Here is a 24,676-nt window from a genome sequence, read left to right on the forward strand (position 1 = left end):
TTTATCCTGTCTGGGAGGCATTTAAAAAAATTGAATTTCAACTAGAATCCATACGAATATTGAATAATGTGCGATATTATGCATAGAAGATCTAAACAAATGGTGAAAACCTATCAAATAATTTAACTGCTTTCAGTGGTTGAAACTGGAGTACATAAACATAAAATATGATGATCTATTGATATGCATTGAATTCTTACACTCTAAAAATGTCACTATTAAGGATTCTAAGCTATTTTATCAATTTTATTCTGCAATGTACAAAGATATGCCAATCATGTTAATTTTGACAAAAATTTAAGTTTAGATAAACAATGGTGCAAATTCTTCAATTCCAATAATTCTGCGAGCACTGAAACTTTTTCAGAACTCTTTAAAATATGTCAATTCTATTTATTTATCCCAAGTCACAATGGAAGTGCTGAGAAAGTATTTTCCCTAATATCTCCTCAATGGACAAAAGAACGAAATTGATGCTAACGGATACAGTCAGAGCTATCATCAATCATAACATCATGGTCTGAATAAGGCATTTTGGACTCGCGTTATGGAATGAGCGCTCCTTTGAATCAAAGGGAAGAAATTTTTTCATGATTTCGGCCAGTGTAGTGGACCAGTACCCACCCACCCAGCATCGTGATGAATTTAGGGAGCTAGATAACGGTACCGTATCCAGTTTCGAAAACCAGCTGTAAAGGCTGAAGAATCAGGTGAAACTAGTGCTGAAAAAGTTCCGGTGATATTGGAAGTGAAAACTGTTGAATCTATAAGGGACTTTTTGTGAAGATGCAGTTGATCGTATAGGCCTGTGTTAAGCATAACAAAAGCCTAAACTAACCAAACCGGCCACCAGCATGGCTCAGCCGTGGGACTGAGATGGTCTATGGTGAGTCCTCGGCATCAACCCCTTTGATTTGATTACCTGGTTGGGTTTTTCCGAGGTTTTCCCCAACCAAAAGGCAAATGCCGGGTAATATTTTGGCGAATCCTCGGACCTCACCTCATCACACTACATCTCGTCAAAATATTGTAAAAATTGCACAAAATTGTAAAAATTGTAGAAAACTACTAAATTGTAAAACTGTAAAAATTGTAATTGTAATATTGTAAAATGTTGACTTGTTCCACATCTTAAAGCTTCATTGCTCATGTAAGATCTATGGAATAAAATAAATGAATGAATGAAATGAATCAGTCGGTTAAGGTGCTTGCCTGCAGGTCCGAAGTTGCGCTCGGGCGCGGGTTCGATCCCCTCTTGGGCTGATTATCTGATTGGGTTTTTTGCGGTCTATTTTTTTCATATTAGTAGGTTATTTTACGACGCTTTATCAACATCTTAGGTTATGTAGCATCTGAATGAGATGAAGGTGATAATGCCGATGAAATGAGACCGGGGTCCAGTACCGAAAGTTACCCACCATTTGCTCATATTGGGTTGAGGGAAAACCCCTGAAAAAATCCCAACCAGGTAACTTGCAACGACCGGGAATCGAACCCAGGCCACCTGGTTTCGCGGCTAGACGCTCTAACCGTTACTCCACAGGCGTGGACTGGAGGGGTCTATGAGATCTAGATTTATGAATAATTTATTATGTACAGCATACTGACTATTGATACAGGACTACAGAATATCATAACATGTCAATTTAAATCGTAGAAAATTTAAATAGTCTAGAACAGTTACAAACAATAGAAATAACAAAAAAATGCACTAATGACTTGCTGCTTTTCTCAACATTTTCATTTTTAAACGTATTAAACGATTATCACGTTTTATATTGTCAAAATAATAGTTCCGCATATAATACTAATATTTACTATATTTCAACATGCCAGTGACATACATTATTCAATTATTGTTCAATTTCCAGGAACAGAAAATGCTTGCTTACTTACTGGCTTTTAGGGAACCCGGAGGTTCATTGCCACCCTCACATAAGCCCACCTCCCTCAAATCCATTTTAATATTATCCTCCCACCTACGTCTCACCCTCACCAGAGGTCTTTATCCCTCCGGCCTGCCAACTAACACTCTATATGCATTTCTGGATTCGCCCATACATGCTACATGTCCTGCCCATCTCAAACGTCTGGATTTAATGTTCCTAATTATGTCAGGTGAAGAATACAATGTGTGCAGTTCTGTGTTGTGTAACTTTCTCCATTCTCCTGTAACTTCATCCCGCTTAGCCCCAAATATTTTCCTAAGCACCTTATTCTCAAACACACTTAACCTATGTTCCTCTCTCAAAGTGAGAGTCCAAGTTTCACAAACATAAAGAATAACCGGTACTATAACTGTTTCTTAAATTCTAACTTTCAGATTTTTTGACAGCAGACTGGATGATAAAAGCTTCTCAACCGAATAATAACACGCATTTCCCATATTTATTCTGCGTTTAATTTCCTCCCGCGTTACATTTATATTTGTTACTGTTGCTCCCAGGTATTTGAATTTTTTTACCTCTTCATAGGATAAAGTTCCAATTTTTATAATTCCATTTCGTACAATATTCCCTCACAAAACATAATCATATACTTTGTCTTTTCAGGATTTGCTTCCAAACCTATCTCTTTAATTGCTTCCAGTAAAATTCCCGTGTTTTCCCTAATCATTTGTAGATTTTCTCCTAACATATACACGTAATCCGCATAGACAAGCAGCTGATGTAACCCGTTCAATTCCAAACCCTCTCTGTTATCCTGGACTTTCCTAATGGCATACTCTAGAGCAAAGTTAAAAAGTAAAGGTGATAGTGCACCTCCTAGCTTTAGCCCACAGTGAATTGGAAAAACATCTGACAGAAACTGACCTATACGGACTCTGTTGTACTTTTCACTCAGGCACATTTTAATTACAAGGAATGATTACAAATGAAAAACTAATTCTTGACAATTTTGTTAGTTAGAACCTTGTCAAACAAGGCCATGATTTGCAGCATATAAAACAATGATACGTAACTACAGAATATTACAATTTGTAAATTTATGTCGTTTGGAAAATTTAAAGTCTAAAACAGCTACAAACAATACAAATAACAAAAAAAAAAGCAATAACGACTTGCTGTTTTTTTCAACGTTCTCATTTTTAAAGATATTAACGATTGTTATGTTTTTATATTGTCAAAATAATAAGAATCCGAATATAATGCTAATAATTACTACATTTCAATATGTCAGTGAAATATTTTGTTCAATTATTGTTCAATTTTCTGGAACAAAACATATTTACAGTATAAAAACATACTTTCACTCTCCAGTTTTCAAAAATTAAACTGCGTAACACCTTTTACAACATTGCACTCCTTCATAAGACCACTCAATCTTTGTGGATACACCTCACACAAATTTTCCTGGAGCACTCCAAGCAAATAGGAACGCCACATCGAGAGCATGGATATTTGGTTTTTCTCTTCAAACGTGGAGGACAGAAGGCGCATGTTTTTCTCTTCTCAAAGAAGTCCTCCTGTTGCACCTGAGGCTCATCTTCTATTTTAAGTATCCTTTTGATAGAGAAACTCAGCTCTCGAGGAAGATGTTCTGCGTACAATCTGCGTTGCATATGAGGGCTGATGAGACTCCTTGCCAGTGTCTTCATGAAATCCAGACGTGTCAACACTTCTGATTTTGGGTAAGCCTGATGTAAGACGTAAGAGTTGACACCACAGGCAACATCCACAAGTGTAAAAAATATTGCCATGGGCCATCTTCTTGTCCTGCGACTTGATGTGTAGTTGGCACATTTTTGGTCGAGACCGTCTACACCACTTTTGGTCATGTTGTAGTACATGATTATTTCGGGTTTTCCTGTGTCTGGGTCGATGTCACTTGTATGATGCATCGAAGATAGTATTATAATAGCTTTGGACTTCTTGGGCACAAAGGAAACCAGTGTCATGTCTTCAGTGAAGCCATAAATGCTCGACTTCTCGTCTCGTGATTTATTTGGAAGAAAGCAACGCGGGATCTCTTTTTTATTTTTCTTCATGGTTCCAACGTATGTCAGACCTCTTTCCGAAAGTTCATTCACTGCTTCAACTGAAGTATACCAGTTATCACCAGTAACATTCCTCCCAGTATTCTCAATAGGTTTCACAAGCCTCAATATAGCTTGCGAAGGAATACTTAGTGATTTTTCCTGATCCGAAAGGGTTTTCCCATCACTGCCTTTGCCAGAGTAAATATAAGCACTATAAAGATAGTTTGTTCGTGCGTCAGTCAAGCACTGAACTTTCAATCCATATTTGGCTGGCTTTTTGGGCATATACATTCTGAACATACATTTTCCACGAAATGGTACAAGTATTTCGTCAACGCATACAGATGCACCTGGAGAATAGCAAATCTGGCTGTTCTCAATGAAGAGCTCAAATATTTTTGAAATCGCTGCCGTCCTCTCTTCTTTTTTCCTTTCCTCTCGGTCATCTGGATTGTCAAATTGTAAAGCAGTTAGTAGGAACAAGAATCTCTTCATAGACAGAGTACATCGGAATACATCACGCCCTGTTCCATCAGTTGCAAAGAAGCTGTGAATCGATTCGTTTCCAGACTTGAAGATGGCAGTGTAAACCATCAGTCCAATCCAAGCTTTTAATTCTACTAGGTCAACATCATGAAGGCAAGACAAGTTTTTATTAGCATAAAATGTTCTCAGCTTACCGATTTTCACATTTGTCCACAGAATGATTTCTTCAAGCATATCCTGGGTAAACAGCAGTCCCAATACATCTACGGGGTCGGGATTTTCTCCTAGAATTTCAGCTGTCGGTCGCAATCCAGGAAGTTGTATGATGACATTATGTCGTCTGGTTCTTACACTAGAAGGTGGCGGTTCTTTTGCCCATTTGAAACATTTATTTTTCCCATAGAAGTACTCTTCTCTCGGACCATCTTCAGTAGATTCTTCTTCATGGCTGTCGTCATTCTGGTCAGCTTCTTGTTCCGATTCTGAGTCGTGACCACTAACAATTTCAAAATCAGGGTCATCATCATCATCACTGTCATGAAAGTTTTCATGCAAAAGTTCCCGTACATTTGTTTCGAAACCACGTTGCCTAGAAGGTCCTGCTTTTTCCGCCACATTTACATGAAGTGATGTTTCGAAATCAGGATCTGCAGCACTTAAACCACGCTGCTTAGAAAGTCCTGCTTTTCCCGCCATGTTTACATGTAGAGATGACCGTTATACCTAACAACAATCCGAAAAATTAAAATAAATAACGAAAACATGTGAAATACACGCACGCAACTACTATAGAACGACTGTGTGACCTCTTCAAACAAACTGAACTGAGTATCACTTGAGAAAAAATTGAGATAACTCGCGTGACCTTCTCGAGATGCTGCTTCTCGAGAACTGAAAGGTAGACATTGGCTTGAAGATGAGATAAATATAGAAGAGGGAAAACAAGGAGCGGTCTAGCAGATGGTTCATAGTACTTAAGGATTAAAATTTATTTGTGACAGTAAATGTAGTATTTCCTGTAAATCTACAATTTTAGTTCATTACTTCCAAATTTTAAAATGTCTCTTATATTATACAAACTGAGAGCAAACAGAAGAAAAATAGAGAAGGGGTACACCAGCGAATAGGGATTATAAAGAATGGACACAGCGAATTTTTCTGTGTTTTGTTTCTCTGTGCACCAGCGTTTAGTTCTACTTTCAAGCGCTAGAGGTTAGTGTAATCGAGCATAGGCTAAGATAATAATTGAGAATAGAGTTGAGACACAGGATCCAAACATCGCCTACCTTATTTCATAATCCAGTAACGCTTTGCTTCAAAGAAATTCAAGTTAACAGCTTTTCCTTATTTCTCAGTGACAAACTAGTTGTAATAACATTATTTTATATTTCAGATATAATAAATTAAATTATAAAATAATATAATACATTACAAAATTAAGTATCAAATTCGTTTATTATTTGTATATAATATAATATAGGTATGTGGTTTTACTTCACATAAGAGTTTTGTTTTTCCATTTTCAGCGCTATCAAATCATTACATATTTTAATTGTTGTTAGGGTCAACGTCTCAACTCTCTCTCTCATTAGCCTAGACATTACAGCTAATGACGGATTTATTATTTTATGGATCCAATTTATTTTATTTGAATACATAATGTACCTAGATGTATTAATTATATGTGTTATATTTCCGCTGTGTCGACTGCTAGCTGGTGTAATGTCAGCACCAACTCTAGGGAAAAAGCAGAATCTCACGCTCTAGCTGGCTTCAAGGCCATTGAAATCAGTCCGGCTACCTCAAAGGTACCGACACGAAGTGTCCATTCTTTATAATCCCTATTCGCTGGGTAAACAAAGTAACAGAGGCATTGGCTTGAAGATGAGATAAATATAGAAGGGGGAAAACAAGGAGCGGTCTAGCAGATGATCCATAGTACTTAACGATTAAAATTTATTTGTGACAGTAAGTGTGGTATTTTCTGTAAATCTACAATTTTAGTTCATTACTTCAAATTCTAAAATGTCTCTTATATTGTGCAATCTGAAGAGCAAACATAGAAGTGAAACAGAGAAGGGGTACACTATATGGCATCAGCAACGATTATAAAAGTGACTATTCAAGGGGTGGGGAACATAGACTAGGAGCTATATTAATGTAAGTTGTCAATGTTTTCACTTCAGAGTACAACCAGTTTAACTGTAGACTACGACCGACTTTCCCAATCACATCTATGTCGGCCACGCACCAAAATCTACCACTGTCAGTGTGCATTTGGTTTTAGTTAGTGGGGTTTAAAAAGGGCGTGTCAGCATCTATGGCTATTTGCGCCCTTATCTAAAATTCTTTACAGAACAGACACATAATACAATAATCAGAATGTTTAAAAGAACTAAAAAACGTTGTCACGATTAAAACGAGGTACACAGCATTTGGTTTTACCTGTAAAACACACCCCTCTCTGTATTATATATCGTGGCCTTGGTTTGACAAGGTTCTAACTGCTTCTTCCACACTTTTGTGATACAGAGCTTCAAAGTTTCAATTTATTGTAATATGAACATTTAGTTTCTTATACTTATGAAATATTACGTAAGGCATCTTAAAGCAATAAACTTATAATTACACACTTTCATAGCCTAATTTGATCACTTATTCATTTCATTTAGAATATTTAATTTTGCAGTTAGAACTATGGCATTCCATAATGAATTTTCAGAGTGACACAAGGTTCTAAGTGCTGATAGAACTTTGTTAAATTATTTTTATTCATTACTTAAAACATGTATTGCTCATTACATAAAACATTCTCTTTTAATTTATAATTGAATAACAATTTACATTAAATAAATCACAGAAATTAAAATTATATTTCGTGAAAACAATCAGATCTCTATTATATCACTCTTCATGAAAGGCCAATCTCACTTGACGTTACATGTGAAGGATGACTGCAAATTAGACAATACTTTCCGTATCTTCTTTTTTAGTGTATTTTCTTGGTTATTTCTGAAATTACAGTAATAGTTACACATGTTTTTTTTTTTTTTGTTATTGGGCCTCATAATTTCAATGTCGCTTGTATTATTTAAATGTATTTATATATTTTATGTCGTTTATATTATATTTTTAAATTAAACAAATAATTACACAATTAAAAATGCTTTAAGAAGCAGTTTCTTTGAAGTGAAGTTTGTCACCAAATTTATTATTGACGAATAAAAAATGTATATTTTAAATAATGGGAATTTGTAAGTGTTATGAACACGTGACAAAAAAGGCTAAGTGGAGAATGAAGGGCTTGAATAAAAACATCATCTTATGTATTGTTTGGCTGTCCTATATATGTAAAACTTTCTTCATTGTGTAAATCTTTGTCAATCGAAATGCTATTGTTGGCATTATAACTCTGTGAAATAGTACGTCACATAATTGAAGAAATTCGCTGAGATGTTGAAAATGTATAATTGAAGTCAAGTCTTCTTTTCAAACGCTGCCTGTTTAAAAAAGCAATTCAATTTTAATTAACTTTGTGGTCAACTTTACTCTGTTTTCTTGTCATTTAGACCTCTATTTTGCCTTATTTCAGGCATATAACGGTAAGCAGACAATTAATGGTAAAGAAACCATATTCTTTGAAAGGAAATTCACTGTAATATTATAAATTCTTCAATGTAGAGTCTTAATTTGTAATATCTTATCGAACCTCACAAATTGCATTGTAAATCAAATGTTACGACTGAGGTTTTATAAGTCACCTACGAAGTAAATATGTGAGTTATGTTGATATAATTTAAATTCATTACTAAAATATATTATGTCTTTTTTTAATTCATAATGCCTTTTTTCAAAGATTATTGTGTCTTCTTTTTCACGTTTTTATTGCCTTTTTTGCCTGGCTATTGTAGATGTTATAAATGCCTAGGCCTAAACATCCGGGCTGTAATACCAATTGCCTGTTGATGAGGAGCTGTGCTCGGGCTTGGATTAGATTCCAGCCTAAGTTTTTGCCGAGATTTCCCCAACCGTAAGGCAAATGTCAGGTACTCTATGGCAAATACTCGGCCTCACCTCAACTCCACAAGAAATTGTGTAACTCTTGGCATGTTCCGCATCTTAGAACTTCAATGCTGATGTTAAGATAAATGGAATATAATAAATAAAATGAAACAAAAATACACAGTGTACTCTTGAGATATATGGCTATACTATTAACCTTCAGAAAAGACCACCAGGAACTCCCAACTGCACTAATCTATCACATTATACACACCAGTAGCAATAATGTCACAAAAATTATGAATAATCTATTTCAAAAATTCACTACAAAATATTCTTAATTACCGTACTTTGAAAGTGGTGAAACTAGCGCTGAAGTAGTTCCCGTGATTTCGGAAATGGAACGCGTTGAATTTATAATGGATTTTTTGTGGAGATGCTATTGACCGTATATGCAAAGTATAATAAAAGGCCGCCATTATGTACTTAGCGCTATAGGAAATTGCTAAAATATCTCGCAAATGCCTTGGATTTATATTATGGAGAACTGAAAACTGAATGTGATTACCTGCGAGAGCTATACCAAAATCGTCGTGCGTGAATGAAGAACACACCCATATTTCATAAATATGACCGATTTGAGGGAGAGAGGGGAGGGGATTTCAGTGTCGCCAAAATAATAAAAAGTACAAACACAGTTCAATAAGAATTCAAAAATGTGTTGTGACTATGATAAAAGTGTTGAAAATTGCTTTATAGTGCCACATTGGCAATGAGAAAAGTGTGTAATATTCGTTACATTGTGTAGGATGTCGATACACTGCCAAAACCTGAATTAACCAAGGTGAAACGAGCGTTGAGCGGATTCCGCCGATTTTGGAATAGACACCAACGTACTTGAACTGCCAACATAGAAAACAAAAAATCACACTCAATCGCTTTCACCTTCATCTTGACGGGATAATAAAAGCCTAAACTAACCTAACCTAAGTGCGTCGGTGTCTATTCCAAAATCGGCGGAATCCGCTCAACGCTCATTTAACCCTAACCAAACCTAACCTGTCACAGATTCGTATATGCAAGATGTATAAGAGAAATATCAAAGGGACTGCCTCAGCACTAGTTTAGGCTTTTCTTATACCCTTTCGGAAAACTTCACTGCTTTATGAATTTTCATAAGCTTGTCTTTAACGTTAAACAGCACAAGTATTATAGAATATTACGTTTTACCTTTCCTTTCGACTCCTCTAAATAATGTTGACTTTCCTCTGTTAGAATCTACTAGTAACATAATACAGTTCACCGCTATAAACTCAGAATTTTTACGATGTATCAGATCCTGGACAGTATAGCCACCCCATCGCGAAAACTGAATAATGCTGCTCCCAGAAGAAAAAATGATTTCAACATAGCTCACTACATTTAGGAAGCCGTGACAGTTAAAAAATTATATACTACGTTTTCGTGGACTATTAAGATGGATCTCAATACATTTACCGTATTTAAATCTTCATGAAAACGGGGATTCAATTCGATCTGAGTCTCAAGGTCAATACACCTAAAAAGTGGGATCAGATCGTATTCAATTCGAATTGAGTTCCACGGAAACGGGTATCGTAGGCCTATTCAATACGATCTCAATACACCAACGAGTTAGACGAGAGATTCTAACTCGTTGCAATACGCTAAGCGCATGATCAATCTTCATTTGTTTGATGTATCAGCTGTTTTACCAACAGCGAGGGCAATATGTATGTAACACGCTAAGCGCGTGATCGATCTTCATTTCTTTGATCTGTCACCTGTTTTACCAACAGCGAGGGCAATATGTATGTAATACGCTAAGCGCATGATCAATCTTCATTTGTTTGATGTGTCAGCTGTTTTACCAACAGCGAGGGCAATATGTATGTAATACGCTAAGCGCGTGATCGATCTTCATTTCTTTGATCTGTCAGCTGTTTTACCAACAGCGAGGGCAATATGTATGTAATACGCTAAGCGCGTGATCGATCTTCATTTGTTTGTACTCCTACGGCTAATAAAATTATCTATCTATCTATCTATCTATCTATCTATCTATCTATCTATCTATCTATCTATCTATCTATCTATCTATCTATCTATCTATCTATCTATCTATCTATCTAAATCTAATCTAATCTAATCTATCTACCTAATTCTAATCTATCTATCTATCTATCTATCTATCTATCTATCTATCTATCTATCTATCTATCTATCTATCTATCTATCTATCTATCTATCTAAATCTAATCTAATCTATCTAATCTATCTATCTATCTATCTATCTATCTATCTATCTATCTATCTATCTATCTATCCTAATCTAATCTAACCTATCTATCTATCTATCTATCTATCTATCTATCTATCTATCTATCTATCTATCTATCTATCTATCTATCTATCCATCCATCCATCCATCCATCCATCCATCCATCCATCCATCCATCCATCCATCCATCCATCCATCCATCTATCTATCTATCTATCTATCTATCTATCTATCTATCTATCTATCTATCTATCTATCTATCTATCCATCCATTCATCCAGCCATCCATTTGATGTGTCAGCTGTTTTATCAACAGCGATGAGAATATGTATTTTAAAAAGAATGTTGTAAAACATAATATTTCGTCTTTTCCTAAAAGTCAGTCAATATTAGCATTATCCATTAAAAGTCAGAATAATAAGTTTTCATGCGCCTCATTTGGAAAACAACATTGTTCATAGCTAATGGCTACAGAGTGACCAACACTCTGATGTCGATGTCGTTGACATGTTAACCAACATAACTACTTTCGAAACTTCAGCTTCCATACTCAGATCGTTTTCAATACGGATCGAAAATTGCATGAAAACAGGGATCGTATTCAGTACGGGAAATGTATTAAGATCGACTTGAATACTCCATGAAAACGTAGTAACTGTTCAATGCAATTCATTCAAAGTTTGTCTACGTGTCTACTGCCACATTAATAACGCAGAACTCGCGATAACAAATCAAACGAGAGATGGTATAAATCCATAGATACTTCCGATGTCAAGATAATGTTGAGTAGCTGCTCGCCACGGAATAGTATATTACAATACAATTGGGAAGTAGTTTTTACAACCCCAAGATTTTGTATTGCACTTCACAAACGTATATTATCGCCGCGGACTCATGCTTAACATGTTGCATCATACAATAACGTGCGGTGTGCTTTCAAAACATAATTTTGCCGACCGATTGGTGCTCTGTAGGTTTCACTCTAAGCGTCACGTTGTCACGTCTACTTTCTCGATAAGAATAAGCACTGGTTATATTGTTAAATGGCTATTATTATTATTATTATTATTATTATTATTATTATTATTATTATTATTATTATTATTATTATTATTATTTCATATACGAGTACGTTGACATTCTTAACTCTTAATAATAACTTTTTAATAATAATATTTAATCACGTACCTTAATGTTCGTCCTCAGCACAAGACATTGCAACCTCAGTTTTAGTCCACATGGATTAGACAAGTAGGTGTCATTTAATATTGGAAGCAGCTTATTGGTTGCAATATTTGAATTGAGGAGAGTGATTGGAGCGGCGACACAAGAAATTGAAAACAATAATACCTGCCAAATGTTAACCATGAGAGCGCGGCGATAATAGGCTACACAACATTTTTATGCACGATCATATTTTTTAAATTTCAAATTAATACAATATATTTTGAATTCAAAACTTTGAGCATTATTATTATTATTCCAAAGCCTTCGCAAAACTCCACTGTAATGATAACTAAGTAACAATAAATGCACTGTCCACACCTGTGGAGTAATGGTCAGCGCGTCTGGCCCGGGTTGGAATCCCGGTCGGGGCAAGTTACCTGGTTGAGTTTTTTCCTGGGTTTTCCCTCAACCCAATACGAGCAAATGCTGGGTAACTTTCGGTGCTGGACCCTGGACTCATTTCACTGGCATTATCACCTTCATTTCATTCAGACGCTAAATAACCTAGATGTTGATACAGCGTCGTAAAATAACCCAATAAAAAAGTGCATTGTAATGGGTCTGTTTCGGTATAGTTTTATGTTATGGTATGTGTTACACACAACAAAATCCACAACCGTGTAAAAAATTTTATATGTCACTTCGTCGTCCTCATTCTCATATCGATGGGAGATGGCCTTATTGAGCGTGGTCACACAAGTTTGAATGGTTAATAATAATTTAACTAGATTTAAAATTGGCATTCTTCTTTGGCTTATACTCAAGTTACAGCAAGTATTTTTGTTTCACAAAGTATCCTTAACAGGACCCCTGAGTCTGTGTGGAATGACGTATTCCATGGTAAAATTACGTTACATGAAAAAAATTCTGTACTGGTATTAACTGAGTGAAAAGACTAAGGAAGCTTAGAGAAATTTTAAAAACGAGGTCTTCCCAAGATTGGTGTCAAATTACAAATTGAAATAGATTGAAACACGAAATAATATACGAAATAACGTCAAGAAGATGTGAATTACAGTCATGGTCCATGTATATAATGCCTGAAATTAGCTACTGATCCTTTGCATGTTTGTTTTTAAAATAATGTGTTTAATCTATAACTACAGTCAGTGTATTGTTATTAGTATCTCTTTGTTGTTACCTACTGCTTTAAAAAGAATGTGTTTAATTTGTAATCTTAAGTCACTTTTTTTACTATTCCTTTACCATACTGTTTACATTTGTTTTTAAATCTTTTGTATTGCCGCTACCAATATATATTGCCCTTCAAGAATTTCGGTATTCCTTAGTTGTAAGTCATTACTTGTGTTATATTTTAATTATTGTAATTGTTCCTGAATCATGTATGTAACTTGTAACCGTAAATCATTGCTTGTAATATCTCTTTATTACTCTTAACTGTTTCATTGTTCACGAATTAAGTATTAATTTGAAAGTGAAATTCAAACTTTGTTTTATTAATCTATTATTGATTATTTTTTTAAGATCGTGATTTACTCTGAAACGGTTAGACCAGCGAATAGGGATTATAAAGAATGGACACTTCGCGTCGGTACCTTTGATGTAGCCGGACCGATTTCAATGACCTTCAAGCCAGCTAGAGCGTCAGATTCTGCTTTCTCCCTAGAGTTGGCGCTGACATCACACCAGCTAGCAGTCGACACAGCGGAAATATAATACATATAATTAATACATCTAGGTACATTATGTACTCAAATAAAATAAATTGGATCCATAAAATAATAAATCTTTCATTAACTGTGATGTCTAGACTCTAGAGTTCCTTTATAATGAGAGTTCAGACGTTAACCCCTACAACAATTAAAATATGTAATGATTTGATAGCGCTGAAAATGGAAAAACAAAACTCTTACGAGAAGTAAAACCTTATACCTATATTAATATTATATACAAATATTAAACGAATTCGATACTTAATTTTATAATGTATTATATTATTTTATAATATAATTTATGATATCTGAAATATAAAATATTATTATTACAACTAGTTTGTCAGTGAGAAATAAGGAAAAGCTGTTAACTTGAATTTATTTGAAGCAAAGCGTTACTGGATTATGCAATAAGGTAGGCGATGTTTGGATCCTGTGTCTCAACTCTATTCTCAATTATTATCTTAGCATATGCTCGATTACACTACCTCTAGCGCTTGAAAGTGGAACTAGCCGCTGGCGCACAGAGAAACAAAACACAGGAAAATTCGCTCAGTGTCCATTCTTTATAATCCCTATTCGCTGGTTAGACATTCTTGTATACCTTTTACATTGATTATTCCTCAAACATCTCATTAATCTTTAACAGGAGCCATTTTTTCACTAATGTACATGCTTCTACATAATTCATGTGAATTGTAACTGTGACCACTATTTTATATTATCACTTTACTATTGTTTATTGGTTATAAAATATGTATTTTGATGCCAACTATAACCTTAATATACCTCAGGGTGAAATAGGGTTTATTAAATTGGGTAATAAAAACAAATTGAAATTAATGAGAAAGGTATGATTATGTATGCCTAGTCTCCAAAGCTGATAGACAGATGTCCAGCAACATCTAAATATGTGAATGCTGTGAAGCTGTCATGCAATCGAATTCCAATAAGATCTGTTTTAGTTAGAACCTTCAATACATTTGTAGGCTAGAATGAGACAAACTAATAGACACGTATTGGGACTCCGCAGGAAAAGCAACCTGCTACAAGAATAACATACATCATAGAGTGAGGACAAATATTGCAGAAGTCTCAACGTGCCTTCATTGGGAGGTTCATGAAGAGGTTCATTGCATTTAGGCCGCAGAGTCAAGAGCCTTGTAGTACATACAACTTTCAACATGGTATTGTCCCGCCATGCACAATTAAGTCTGTTTTCCCCAACCTTAAACCCTGTTATATCGCATCGCCAGAGTGATTCTTTGGGTAAGGAACTTGCTCAGGCTTCTTCACAGTGGTTCAGTTATTGGGAAGAATTACCCATAACGTAATACAAATCGGGTGGGGGGGATTTACTTCCATAATGTAGAATATAGGCATTGAACATGAGTACATGAAAGCAATGAAGCCGCAGAAGAGAAAAAATTTACGAGACAAGATCCACAGCTTTATTTCACCTCCAGAAGAACGCATGCTAGAACCCTTAGTTGCCTGACGGTACTTAGAAGTACCGTGATTTATTTTGCATACTGGAAGACCTGGAAGAATAATAAACTGCCAGAAATTACGTGCAACCTGATAAATAAAATCCATCAAGGATACTGACAGTACTGTACATAGAAATACGACCTTTTTTAAAATAAAAAAATTGAAAAAAAAAAAATAAAACATAAAAAATTTCTGAAAAAAATTACTGTATGTTCAGAATTCATATTCTAACAACATTCAGCAAAGAAAACGGATTTATTTTAATTTTTTCTTATGTCCGGCAACAAAGGGTTAAACGCCGTTGTTCCTGACGGGATTTGAACCTGGCAATCTCGGCTATAACACTGCTGCATTTGGGAAAACCTTGCAAATATTTACAAAATCGAACAAATTGCGATTTGAATCCAGGTAGTAGCATAGGATCAAACCTGGAAACCAGTTTATTATCCCAACAGTCCATTGTAGATATGAGATGGAACAGATCAGTCATGTAAAGGCTAGTTCACAATTAACCGGGAACGGAAACGACAACGAGTATGAGAGCGGAAATATTGTTAAAATAAATGTATTTAAATGTGAGTATTCACCATTAACTACTATGAATGATCTAATTTAAATGCATTTATTTTAACAATACTTTCGTTCTTGTTGTCGTTTCCGTTCCCGGTTTATTGTGAACCAGCCTTAACTGTAAGGTAGACAAGGAACTGTTTCCGTGACACAGAGGGACATTGCTTGGCTTTGAATGATTTTTATTTTGAGGATCTGTTGTCAAGTTTGGTTGGTGACAGTATTTTGTTTAGTTTTATGGCCTACTCAACAAGATTTTAGATACTTATTTGTCTCAAGTTTCAAGTCCACGAAACAAGTTTAATAAATAGTTAAGAGACGTGAAATGGGCGAATGGGTAAAATTATTATACGCATTCACACGTAAAATTTAAAGGAGAATCGAAATATGTAAATTTTAATATAGGGTGGCATTTAAAAAAAAATAAGTTTACTGTCACAGCTGTATGTCTGAATAACTAACTTCTTTCAAACACTAGTATCATATTCTATGGTGTATCTCCAATAGTTTTTGTATAAAACTTTTTTTTTCTTTGTAAAATTGAAATTTAAGAAGTTATTTGCAATATCTATACAACAATAAATCTCGTTGCAAAGGTAAATCAGATCACATATACCTATATTTTTACACAGGAAATAAAAGGCAGAATTTTAAATTTCAAGCGTTAAATCCTTCTAAAGCCCTGGGGTCTCTAGCATCCATCCATTACTTGAATTGTCACAAGTGGGCCGAATATTTATAACAATCTTCGTTTTATAAAAGAGATGCAACAAACCAAAAATCTGGTTGCTCTCTCCTGCGAAACATGAATCAAAATGGGTTGATCAACCAAACATCTTTATTTTATACTGCTAAGTACAAGCGTCTTGAAACATACCGAATGCGACATACACTTCTGTGTACAAGAGTGAACGCCATTACACATATTCTAAAGAAGAGAAATACATTTTATTACAAAACTGGCATTTGAAAGACTTCTGCATGCTAATAGTTCTTTATGATACAAGTTCGTAAAGATTCTCTTTTTGGCACGAGGCGAAGCCAAGTTTCACAAACTTCACACTCATGCCAGAAAGCTAATTTTACAAATGCATAACATACCATGATTTTTCTACGATAACACAAATTCACATTTAATAAATATTTTCAGTTGGAGAGGTTATAAGATGAAGATTTCACAGCCGTCTAAACTTAGAACCATAGAAATGAATATTCATGGAATTACAGCCTGTTTTATTCGTGATCACGATTTCATGGCCGTCTAAACCGGCCATATAAAAAATAAAATGGTTAGAAAAAATTGATAGCTACATCTTGTTGCGATGTAACTTCAGAATAGTATGGGGTGGTCCTAAAGTCTCGATCCATTTTGCTGAAAGCATGGTCCAACGTTAGTGATTGTTACATGTTATTTGTCAGAAGTCCATTTACAATATCCAGTACATTCAATCTGCCCCCCCCCCTTTCCATTTCGAAGAAATGCTGAGAGCGTTGCACTATTGCTCTAAAAAGCATTACGAAGTTTGCGTGGTGTAATAGCTGCTACTGCTTCGTAAATGTGTTGCGTAAATGAAGAAGGTCACGAATCTTTGCCTTGTACACATGGGACTTGATAAAACTCCGAGCAAAAAAATTAAGTGAGGGTTAAGTCTGGTGAACGTGGTGCCCACAGTCTTGGCGCAGCTCTGCCGATCCACTGATCAGGAAAGGTTACATTCCGATTCACACACAACCACAGCGAAGCGGAGTGGAGCACCATCTTGCTGAAAGACAACAGAGTGCAAACACCATCCTGAGTAAGCTATGGTTCTACGAATTGTTCAAGTATGTGACTCCAATGACTGTAGATTCTTGAAACATGATGTATGGACCAGTAATTCTGGATGTATCCCTTTGCCATTCGTAAGTAGATTTAGGTTGCTCGTCGGCCCATATTCCACAGCTATGTCTACTCACACGACCACAAGTATGAAATGTAGCCTCGTCACTTAAAAGGATATGGTTCATTAGATTCTCATTAGCAACAGCCTCAAGTAGATCATGGCACATAGCCTGACGGGCAGCATAATCTTCCTGTTCTAAATTATGTATCACTTGCAGATGGTACGAACTTTTGTGGAGTGTAAATTGCAGAACTCTCCAGACTTGTCCTGGGAATGTCCAGTTCTTTACTGAGGCGGCGAGTCTACGCGCCTGGACTGCGTTCAGAGGTCTGTGGTCTGCCGGAACGCTTTTCATCAAGAAAACTTCCTGTTCTTTTGAATTTGTTCACTAACATCCTAATATTGGCTCTAGTAGGTTCTGGTTTCTAAAATTTTCGTTCACACTCCTGACGCAATTGTTCATAGCTTAATAATCACAATCGAGTGGAAACAACTGTTAATCGTTCTTCATGATTAAACTGAAATAATATTCGAATATTCGTGAAAGTGTAAAATATTAAATTATTCAGGGAAAAAAAAATCGTATTAGTTCTAATCAACTATTATGAAATTGTAAGTCTTCAATTTCGCATACTATAGCTATTGGTTTTAATTTTTTTTTAATTAGGTATTTTATTTCTAATTTCGAGCCATTTCTTGTAATACCTCCTTATTGCCAATTGTTGTTACTAAATAATGTATTTAATTCGTAAATTTTAAGTTATCTCTTAGTAGAGCTATTTATTGCTTCTAAAATAATATGTTGTGGGCCTGCAAAAACAGCTTCGAGATCAACAAAGAAAAAACAGTGCATATGGTTTTCAGAAAGGGAGGAAAACCAGCAAAAGACGAGAAATTTACCTTGCAAGGAGATACGCTGGAGACCGTGACTGTGCGACCGAAAGTGCGAACGCTATCACATAATAATGTGTGGAAGAAGAACAAAATCCATAACAGACTACAGTGACTAATGTGTGATACAAGATCAACATATATAAAAGTCATACTTAATACTCTTTCGAGTGCTCCTTATATGTATTATTAAAATAATATGTTTAACAGCTACTATATATATATATATATATATATATATATATATACATACATATATTTATATATACATATATATATATATATATATATATTTTTCTTCTTATAACCATTGCAGGTTGCTATTGACAAAGAGTACCATGATACAATAAATACCGTATAGAGAAATACCTTGAGGCCTTATGAAACATATTTTTGTTATTACTGTGAAAAATAACAAATTGAAATAGATTGAAACACAAAATAATATACGAAATAAGTCAAGAAGATGCGAATTAAAGTCATGGTCCATGTATATAATGCCTGAAAATAGCTATTGATCCTTTGCGTGTTTGTTTTTAAAATAATGTGTTTAATCTGTACCTACAGTCAGTGTATTGTTATTAGTATCTCTTTGTTGTTACCTATTGCTTTAAAAATAATGTGTTTAACTTGTAATTTTAAGTCAATTTTTCTACTATTTCTTTACTGTTTACATTTGTTTTTAAATCTTTTGTATTGCCCCTTCAAGAATTTCGTTATTTGTGAGTCATTACTTGTGTTATTATTTTAAATTATTGTACTACTGAATCACGTATGTAACTTGTAACCGTAAATCATTGCTTGTAATATCCTTTCATTACTCTTAACTGTTCCATTGTTCATGAAATAAGTATTAATTTGAAAGTGAAAGTCAAACTTTGTTATATTAATGTACTATTGATTATCATTTTAGGTCGTGTATTTACTCTGAAACGGTTAGACATTCTTGTATATCTTTTGCATTGATTATTCCTCAAACATCTCATTAATTTTTAACAGGATCCATTTTTCATTAAGGTGCATTCTTCTACATAATTCATGTGAATTGTAACTGTGACAACAATTTTATATTATCACTTTACTATTGTTTATTCGTTATAAAATATATATTTTGATGCCAACTATAACCCTAATATACCTCAGGGTGAAATAGGGTTTATTAAATTGGATAATAAAAAAACTGCAATAAAAAGAAAATATTGCCGATTTAATGGAAATGGATCGAGAGTTTTGGACCACCCTGTAATGTAAATGAATAAAAGTTCGAAGTAATGCGGTAATTTCTTAGTGAATGAAGTTTGTATATTTAATATTACATTTTCTTTGGCAGTGCCTAAAGTGAATAGGATTGTATAAGGTGATTACTAACTTTTTTACGCACTAGTGTTTTAAAGGCTTAATTTACGTATTGGTAATAGTGAATAAAATGCAATTTTACGTACTATCTTAGAAAATAGTACATTATGGAACGAGCCTATAATGGTAGTAATTAAGACGCGAGTATGTTTATGAAACTCGCTTGCGCTCGTTTCATAATTTTCATACGAGCGTTTTAATTACCATTATAGGCGAGTTTCATACGATTTTTTATGCTCGACCATATTTCTAACTTGAAATTATTCATAAGTATTCATGTTATTCGTATCTGACTGGGGAGCGGAACTGACCTTGTGCAATATCTCGTAAATTGTGAGATGTGTGCAGACGCGAAAGTATTGATTTTTTCAGAGAAACAAATGTCACTGGCCTTGATATAATCTAGAGAGTAAAATAAACATTAATCTTGATATAAGCTTGAAATTGATTTAGACATTGAAAAACGAGATGACAAATTGAATTTATTTGAATATTATTTACAATTAAAGCTAATTATTATAGTAACAGAACATAACCTTCTGCGACAGTATTGCATTTCCAGCCTCCGTGACGTTTCGCTAGTTGTCTTTCGATTGCATATCCGAGAATAATCGATACTTGCGCTTTCATATTGCTACAATGGCGTTTTCTGATTGGTGGAACACCTGAACTTTAATGAATAGGTGTACTTTAATGACGTCCATTAAAGGGCTGCTACCAGATGTATAATTACTATATTTCGGCATGGTCAAGCATAAAAATATTTCTTCTACCTGATTGCAAGAAACATCTCGTGGAAACATACCATTTTAAAGGCGTCTTTCCTGACTTTGGATGTACATGTGTACTGAAGCGTTCATTATGGACGAAACGTTTCCAGTCACGTGGTAAAATGAAAGGTTTCTTAACGTAACCTACCAAATGTCAGCTTCAAAATAAGCTCTCGCTCAATGTTCTGCAGTAAATGGTTCCAGAGTTCTGAGCGCTGAAAGAGGCTTGTTTTTCTAAAATACACTAAATTTGTCGCTCAATAGTACGAAAACCGTTTGACTTTCGATAGTATATTTTTGAAAATGCACTCCCCTTAGCACCTTGTATAAATAGGAAAAATTTAGAGTATTAAAAAAATGCGAGGTTTTTTACTGATCTCTTTCATGTGGAATAGCCCGTATGCTTCTACAACTACTATAGCACTGTTATGCTCCAAAGCCAGGTACATCACATGGATTTGTATGATGAAAGAATAGTATTGGTTGCAAATCCTTGGTTCTTTGTAAACCTTTTTCCTTCATACTGAATAGTTATGTTTTAGTGATGTATCTGATTTTGCAACTAAACGCCTCATACATCAAAGATTTTTCACCAGAGAGCAAGTGCGTATGGAAGGGAACCTATTACATTAATTCATAAAGGTAATAATTATATGAAGTCAATGCGAACAATTTCTGTCAAATAAGTTTTCTGGTACGTCCAGTAGTTTTGAGAGTACGAAATGTAATGTGTTGCAACGCTGCAAACATTAGCTGTGCTCCTTCAGGTCATTGCTCTGCAGTGGAGGTGAGTGTAACTTCAATCATCCGCTCTGCAAGATTTGTGAGAGGAGAATGTAAACAAAAACGTCTCATCGGGTGTTTCGATCAAATTACTGTAGATCAAAACGAAAAGTATTCATTGGATTATTTACGCAGATTATTTAGTCCCTTTTTAGATTTTTATTACGCTATAACCCCTTTAAATTTAAATTTAATACCAGTAATGTGTTAAGTATTTTTCTTATTACTTGGTTATTTAAAATGCTGTATCAACGAGATTATTTAGCATCCATGAAATTGGTGATTGCGAGATATTTGGCGAGATGAGGCCGAGGATTCGCCATGGATTACCTGACATTTCCATTACGGCTAGGGAAAACCTCGAAAGAAACTCAACCAGGTAATCCGAACAAGCGAGAATCGAACCCGCACCCGAACGCATGTGTTAAATGTTACATATGTACATTAAGTTGATCCAAACATATCCGATGAGACGTTATATTTACATTCTCCTCTCACAAGTCTTACGAAGTGGATGATTGGAGTCTGTATGTGTCAAAACTTCTCACCGAACATTCAGAGGCTGTGTACAACGATCTACGTTTGTGACAACTATCACGCTCTGCCGGCTATAATGAGTAATGAAATACACACGTCAGTCAGTCAGTCAGTCAGCTGTTTATGATAAAAATTGAATTTTATGGTAACTGTGAGACAAATAAAATAGGCCTACCGGTATTACAAACATATTTTACGACAGAATAATATAGAATGACGATAATAATAATAATAATAATAATAATAATAATAATAATAATAATAATAATAATAATAATAAAAGCATATGCTAGGGAAGACTGTTCTATCTTGAAACACTTTTCACCTTTTTGTTTTAATTTCGAGAAATGAAATTTTTTAAATGAAAAATGCTTGAAATAATTATTGAAGTTTCCTTTACAACTTCCTGTATGTATTTTCGTGTTTTACAGATCTATTAAGGAGGAAAAAATAAAATAAAGGGATATGTAATGTGTTCAAAGGTACAATAGGTTGATATACCTTGGAATATACCCTCTTGTAAGTTGGGACACATGGAATATAGCTGTAAAAACTGACAATCATATTTAAAATATATTTCCCACCATAGACCAGAGTAGGCTTCTCTGATTGAGATTTTATTTCTTGGTTTTATGTTAGAAAACATATATCAATGAACGAAATGTTTACTTTTGGTACTAAAAAAATTGTTTCGTCCACAAAACTCACACTTTGCAATAAATCAAACCGAAATTACGACCAGAGCTACTAAGCGACTTTATTTACAATCTACTTCTGTTTGAGTCCTCAGCAAAAATTTAAAAACAAAAAATGTTCAAAGCTATTCCATCCTGAAAGTACAACAGCCTCCCCTACTAAATAGCTGGACTAGTCCGAATTACAAATATATTATTTATGTAGTAAAAGCCCCTTTATTTCGGGTTAAAATAAAATAACGTATCTAAAATGATGTAAATAAATGATTAAAAAGATAAAAAAATTAGTTAACCCCAGGCTCGAACCTAGGTCCATCTACATCACGACCAGTCTCTTGACCAGTACGCTATAGAGAGTTACGAAGTATAATCGTTGAATTAGGTGTTATGAATGCTTTCAAGTTTGCTGCCTATAATGTTTAATTTTAAACAGATGTGTTTTATGCCATATAGAGGAAATATATTCATGTGACGTGATATATTCAATCAAAGATCGTTCCTCTATTATGTAACTTTTAATTAATATTATTTTATTTAATATTTCAGTAGCAATATGGCGCATCTACAACGAAAGACGTGGTGAAAATATATGAAGCGCTTCTGATTCGTGATTGGTTGACGTTCATTTTTATTTTTTTTTATTGGGTTATTTTACGACGCTGTATCAACATCTAGGTTATTTAGCGTCTGAATGATATGAAGGTGATAATGTCGGTGACATGAGTCCGGGGTCCAGCACCGAAAGTTAACGTTTCTTTGCGTTTGTGAAAGTTTGACCTTGGCGATGTTGAATCAACGCCGTCATGCGTTCGTTCATTTTCACGTTAACCGTAATCAAATACACGGAGCTTGTACTCGTATTTGTCCAACTTCAACGTACTTCACTGTAACGAATCGTGACGCAAACGAACGTCGATCGTTATCCCAGATACTCACCCCCACTACGGAGCAATGATCTCAAAGAGCACAGCTGTTCTTTGCAGTGTTGCAACATGGTATATTTAGTATTCTCAAAACTATTGGGAGTACCAAAACACTTATTTAACAAAACTTTTTCGCATTGGTTGCGTGAATGAATGTAATATGTTTCATTCCACCCTGTATACATCACATTTGAACGGATTCTTTCTTCTTGCCGACAATGATGAACTTCCAGGCTTTCAAAACGTGGAGGGGGAAAAAAAACAGTTCACCACATTCAAGAATCTTGAAAGGCTTTTCGCATGGGTCCCAGAGTGCATGAAATCTTAGAATCTCCTCCACATACATCGCAATTGCAACGTTTTTCGCCTGTATGAAGCCGTGTTTGTTATTCTAAGAAATACTTCTAACCAAGACAGTATTTGAAAGGTTCTTCGCCAGAATAAAGACATCAGAATTACGGAAACAATTTCCACATACATCACAAACGAAAGGCTGAGTGCTGAAGAGCATGAATCTTCAGATTATCTGAACTTCTAAAAGTTTTACCACAATCTTGGCATTTGAAAGGTTTGTCATAGAAGTGCAGCATTTCATGACGCTTGAGAGTTCCAGATTGGGTGTAACTTTTTCCGCATATGGCACAATTGAACGGGTTCACTCCCATGTGTTGCAGAGAATGATTCTTCAGGCCATCCTTACGTACGTAACCTTTTCCACATACTTCGCATTTGAAAGGCTTTTCGCCGGTGTGCTGGAATGAATGTTTTTTCAGAGTTTCCGATTTTGTGAAACTCACCCCACAGACATCGCACTGAAAAGACCTTTCCAGATTATGTGCGCGCAACACGTGCCTCTTCAGATTTGCCTTATGTCCGAAGGTCTTCCCACAAATATTGCACTTAAGAGAGATATCGTCTGCATCAATGCCACAGATCATCTCGCCAGTGTCTTCCATTGAGGGAACATAATTTTTGTCGTATTCCTCCAAATTAGAGCACTTCTCTTTTGTAAGGTGGTAATATGACGTGCCTATACTCATCACACCTTTCTCATGGTTAACTGCAATGCTGTAATGAACAAGAGAGCGTTTTATGTTGTTATAATATCTAT

General features: G+C 34.9%; 1 protein-coding gene across 6 annotated transcripts in view; it reads right to left on the reverse strand.

Annotated features, from left to right (window-relative positions):
* The window catches only part of LOC138692030 (zinc finger protein 234-like), a 49,189-nt gene that overhangs the window by 14,014 nt on the left and 10,499 nt on the right, over positions 1-24,676 (reverse strand). For 2 of the 6 annotated variants that reach the window (XM_069814848.1, XM_069814847.1), the window contains exon 5: positions 22,327-24,633. The exons of 2 other annotated variants lie outside the window; for them this stretch is intronic. In XM_069814848.1, the coding sequence (XP_069670949.1) occupies positions 24,045-24,633 (589 nt within the window). In that variant the 3' untranslated portion in view covers positions 22,327-24,044. Of the gene's footprint in view, positions 1-3,031; positions 5,189-9,697; positions 10,618-22,326; positions 24,634-24,676 lie in introns of those variants that run through there. 2 more of the 6 variants (XM_069814842.1, XM_069814843.1) reach the window with 2 other exon arrangements.

This window comes from Periplaneta americana, chromosome 16 (genome assembly GCF_040183065.1).
Source record: "Periplaneta americana isolate PAMFEO1 chromosome 16, P.americana_PAMFEO1_priV1, whole genome shotgun sequence".
NCBI lineage: Eukaryota > Metazoa > Arthropoda > Insecta > Blattodea > Blattidae > Periplaneta > Periplaneta americana.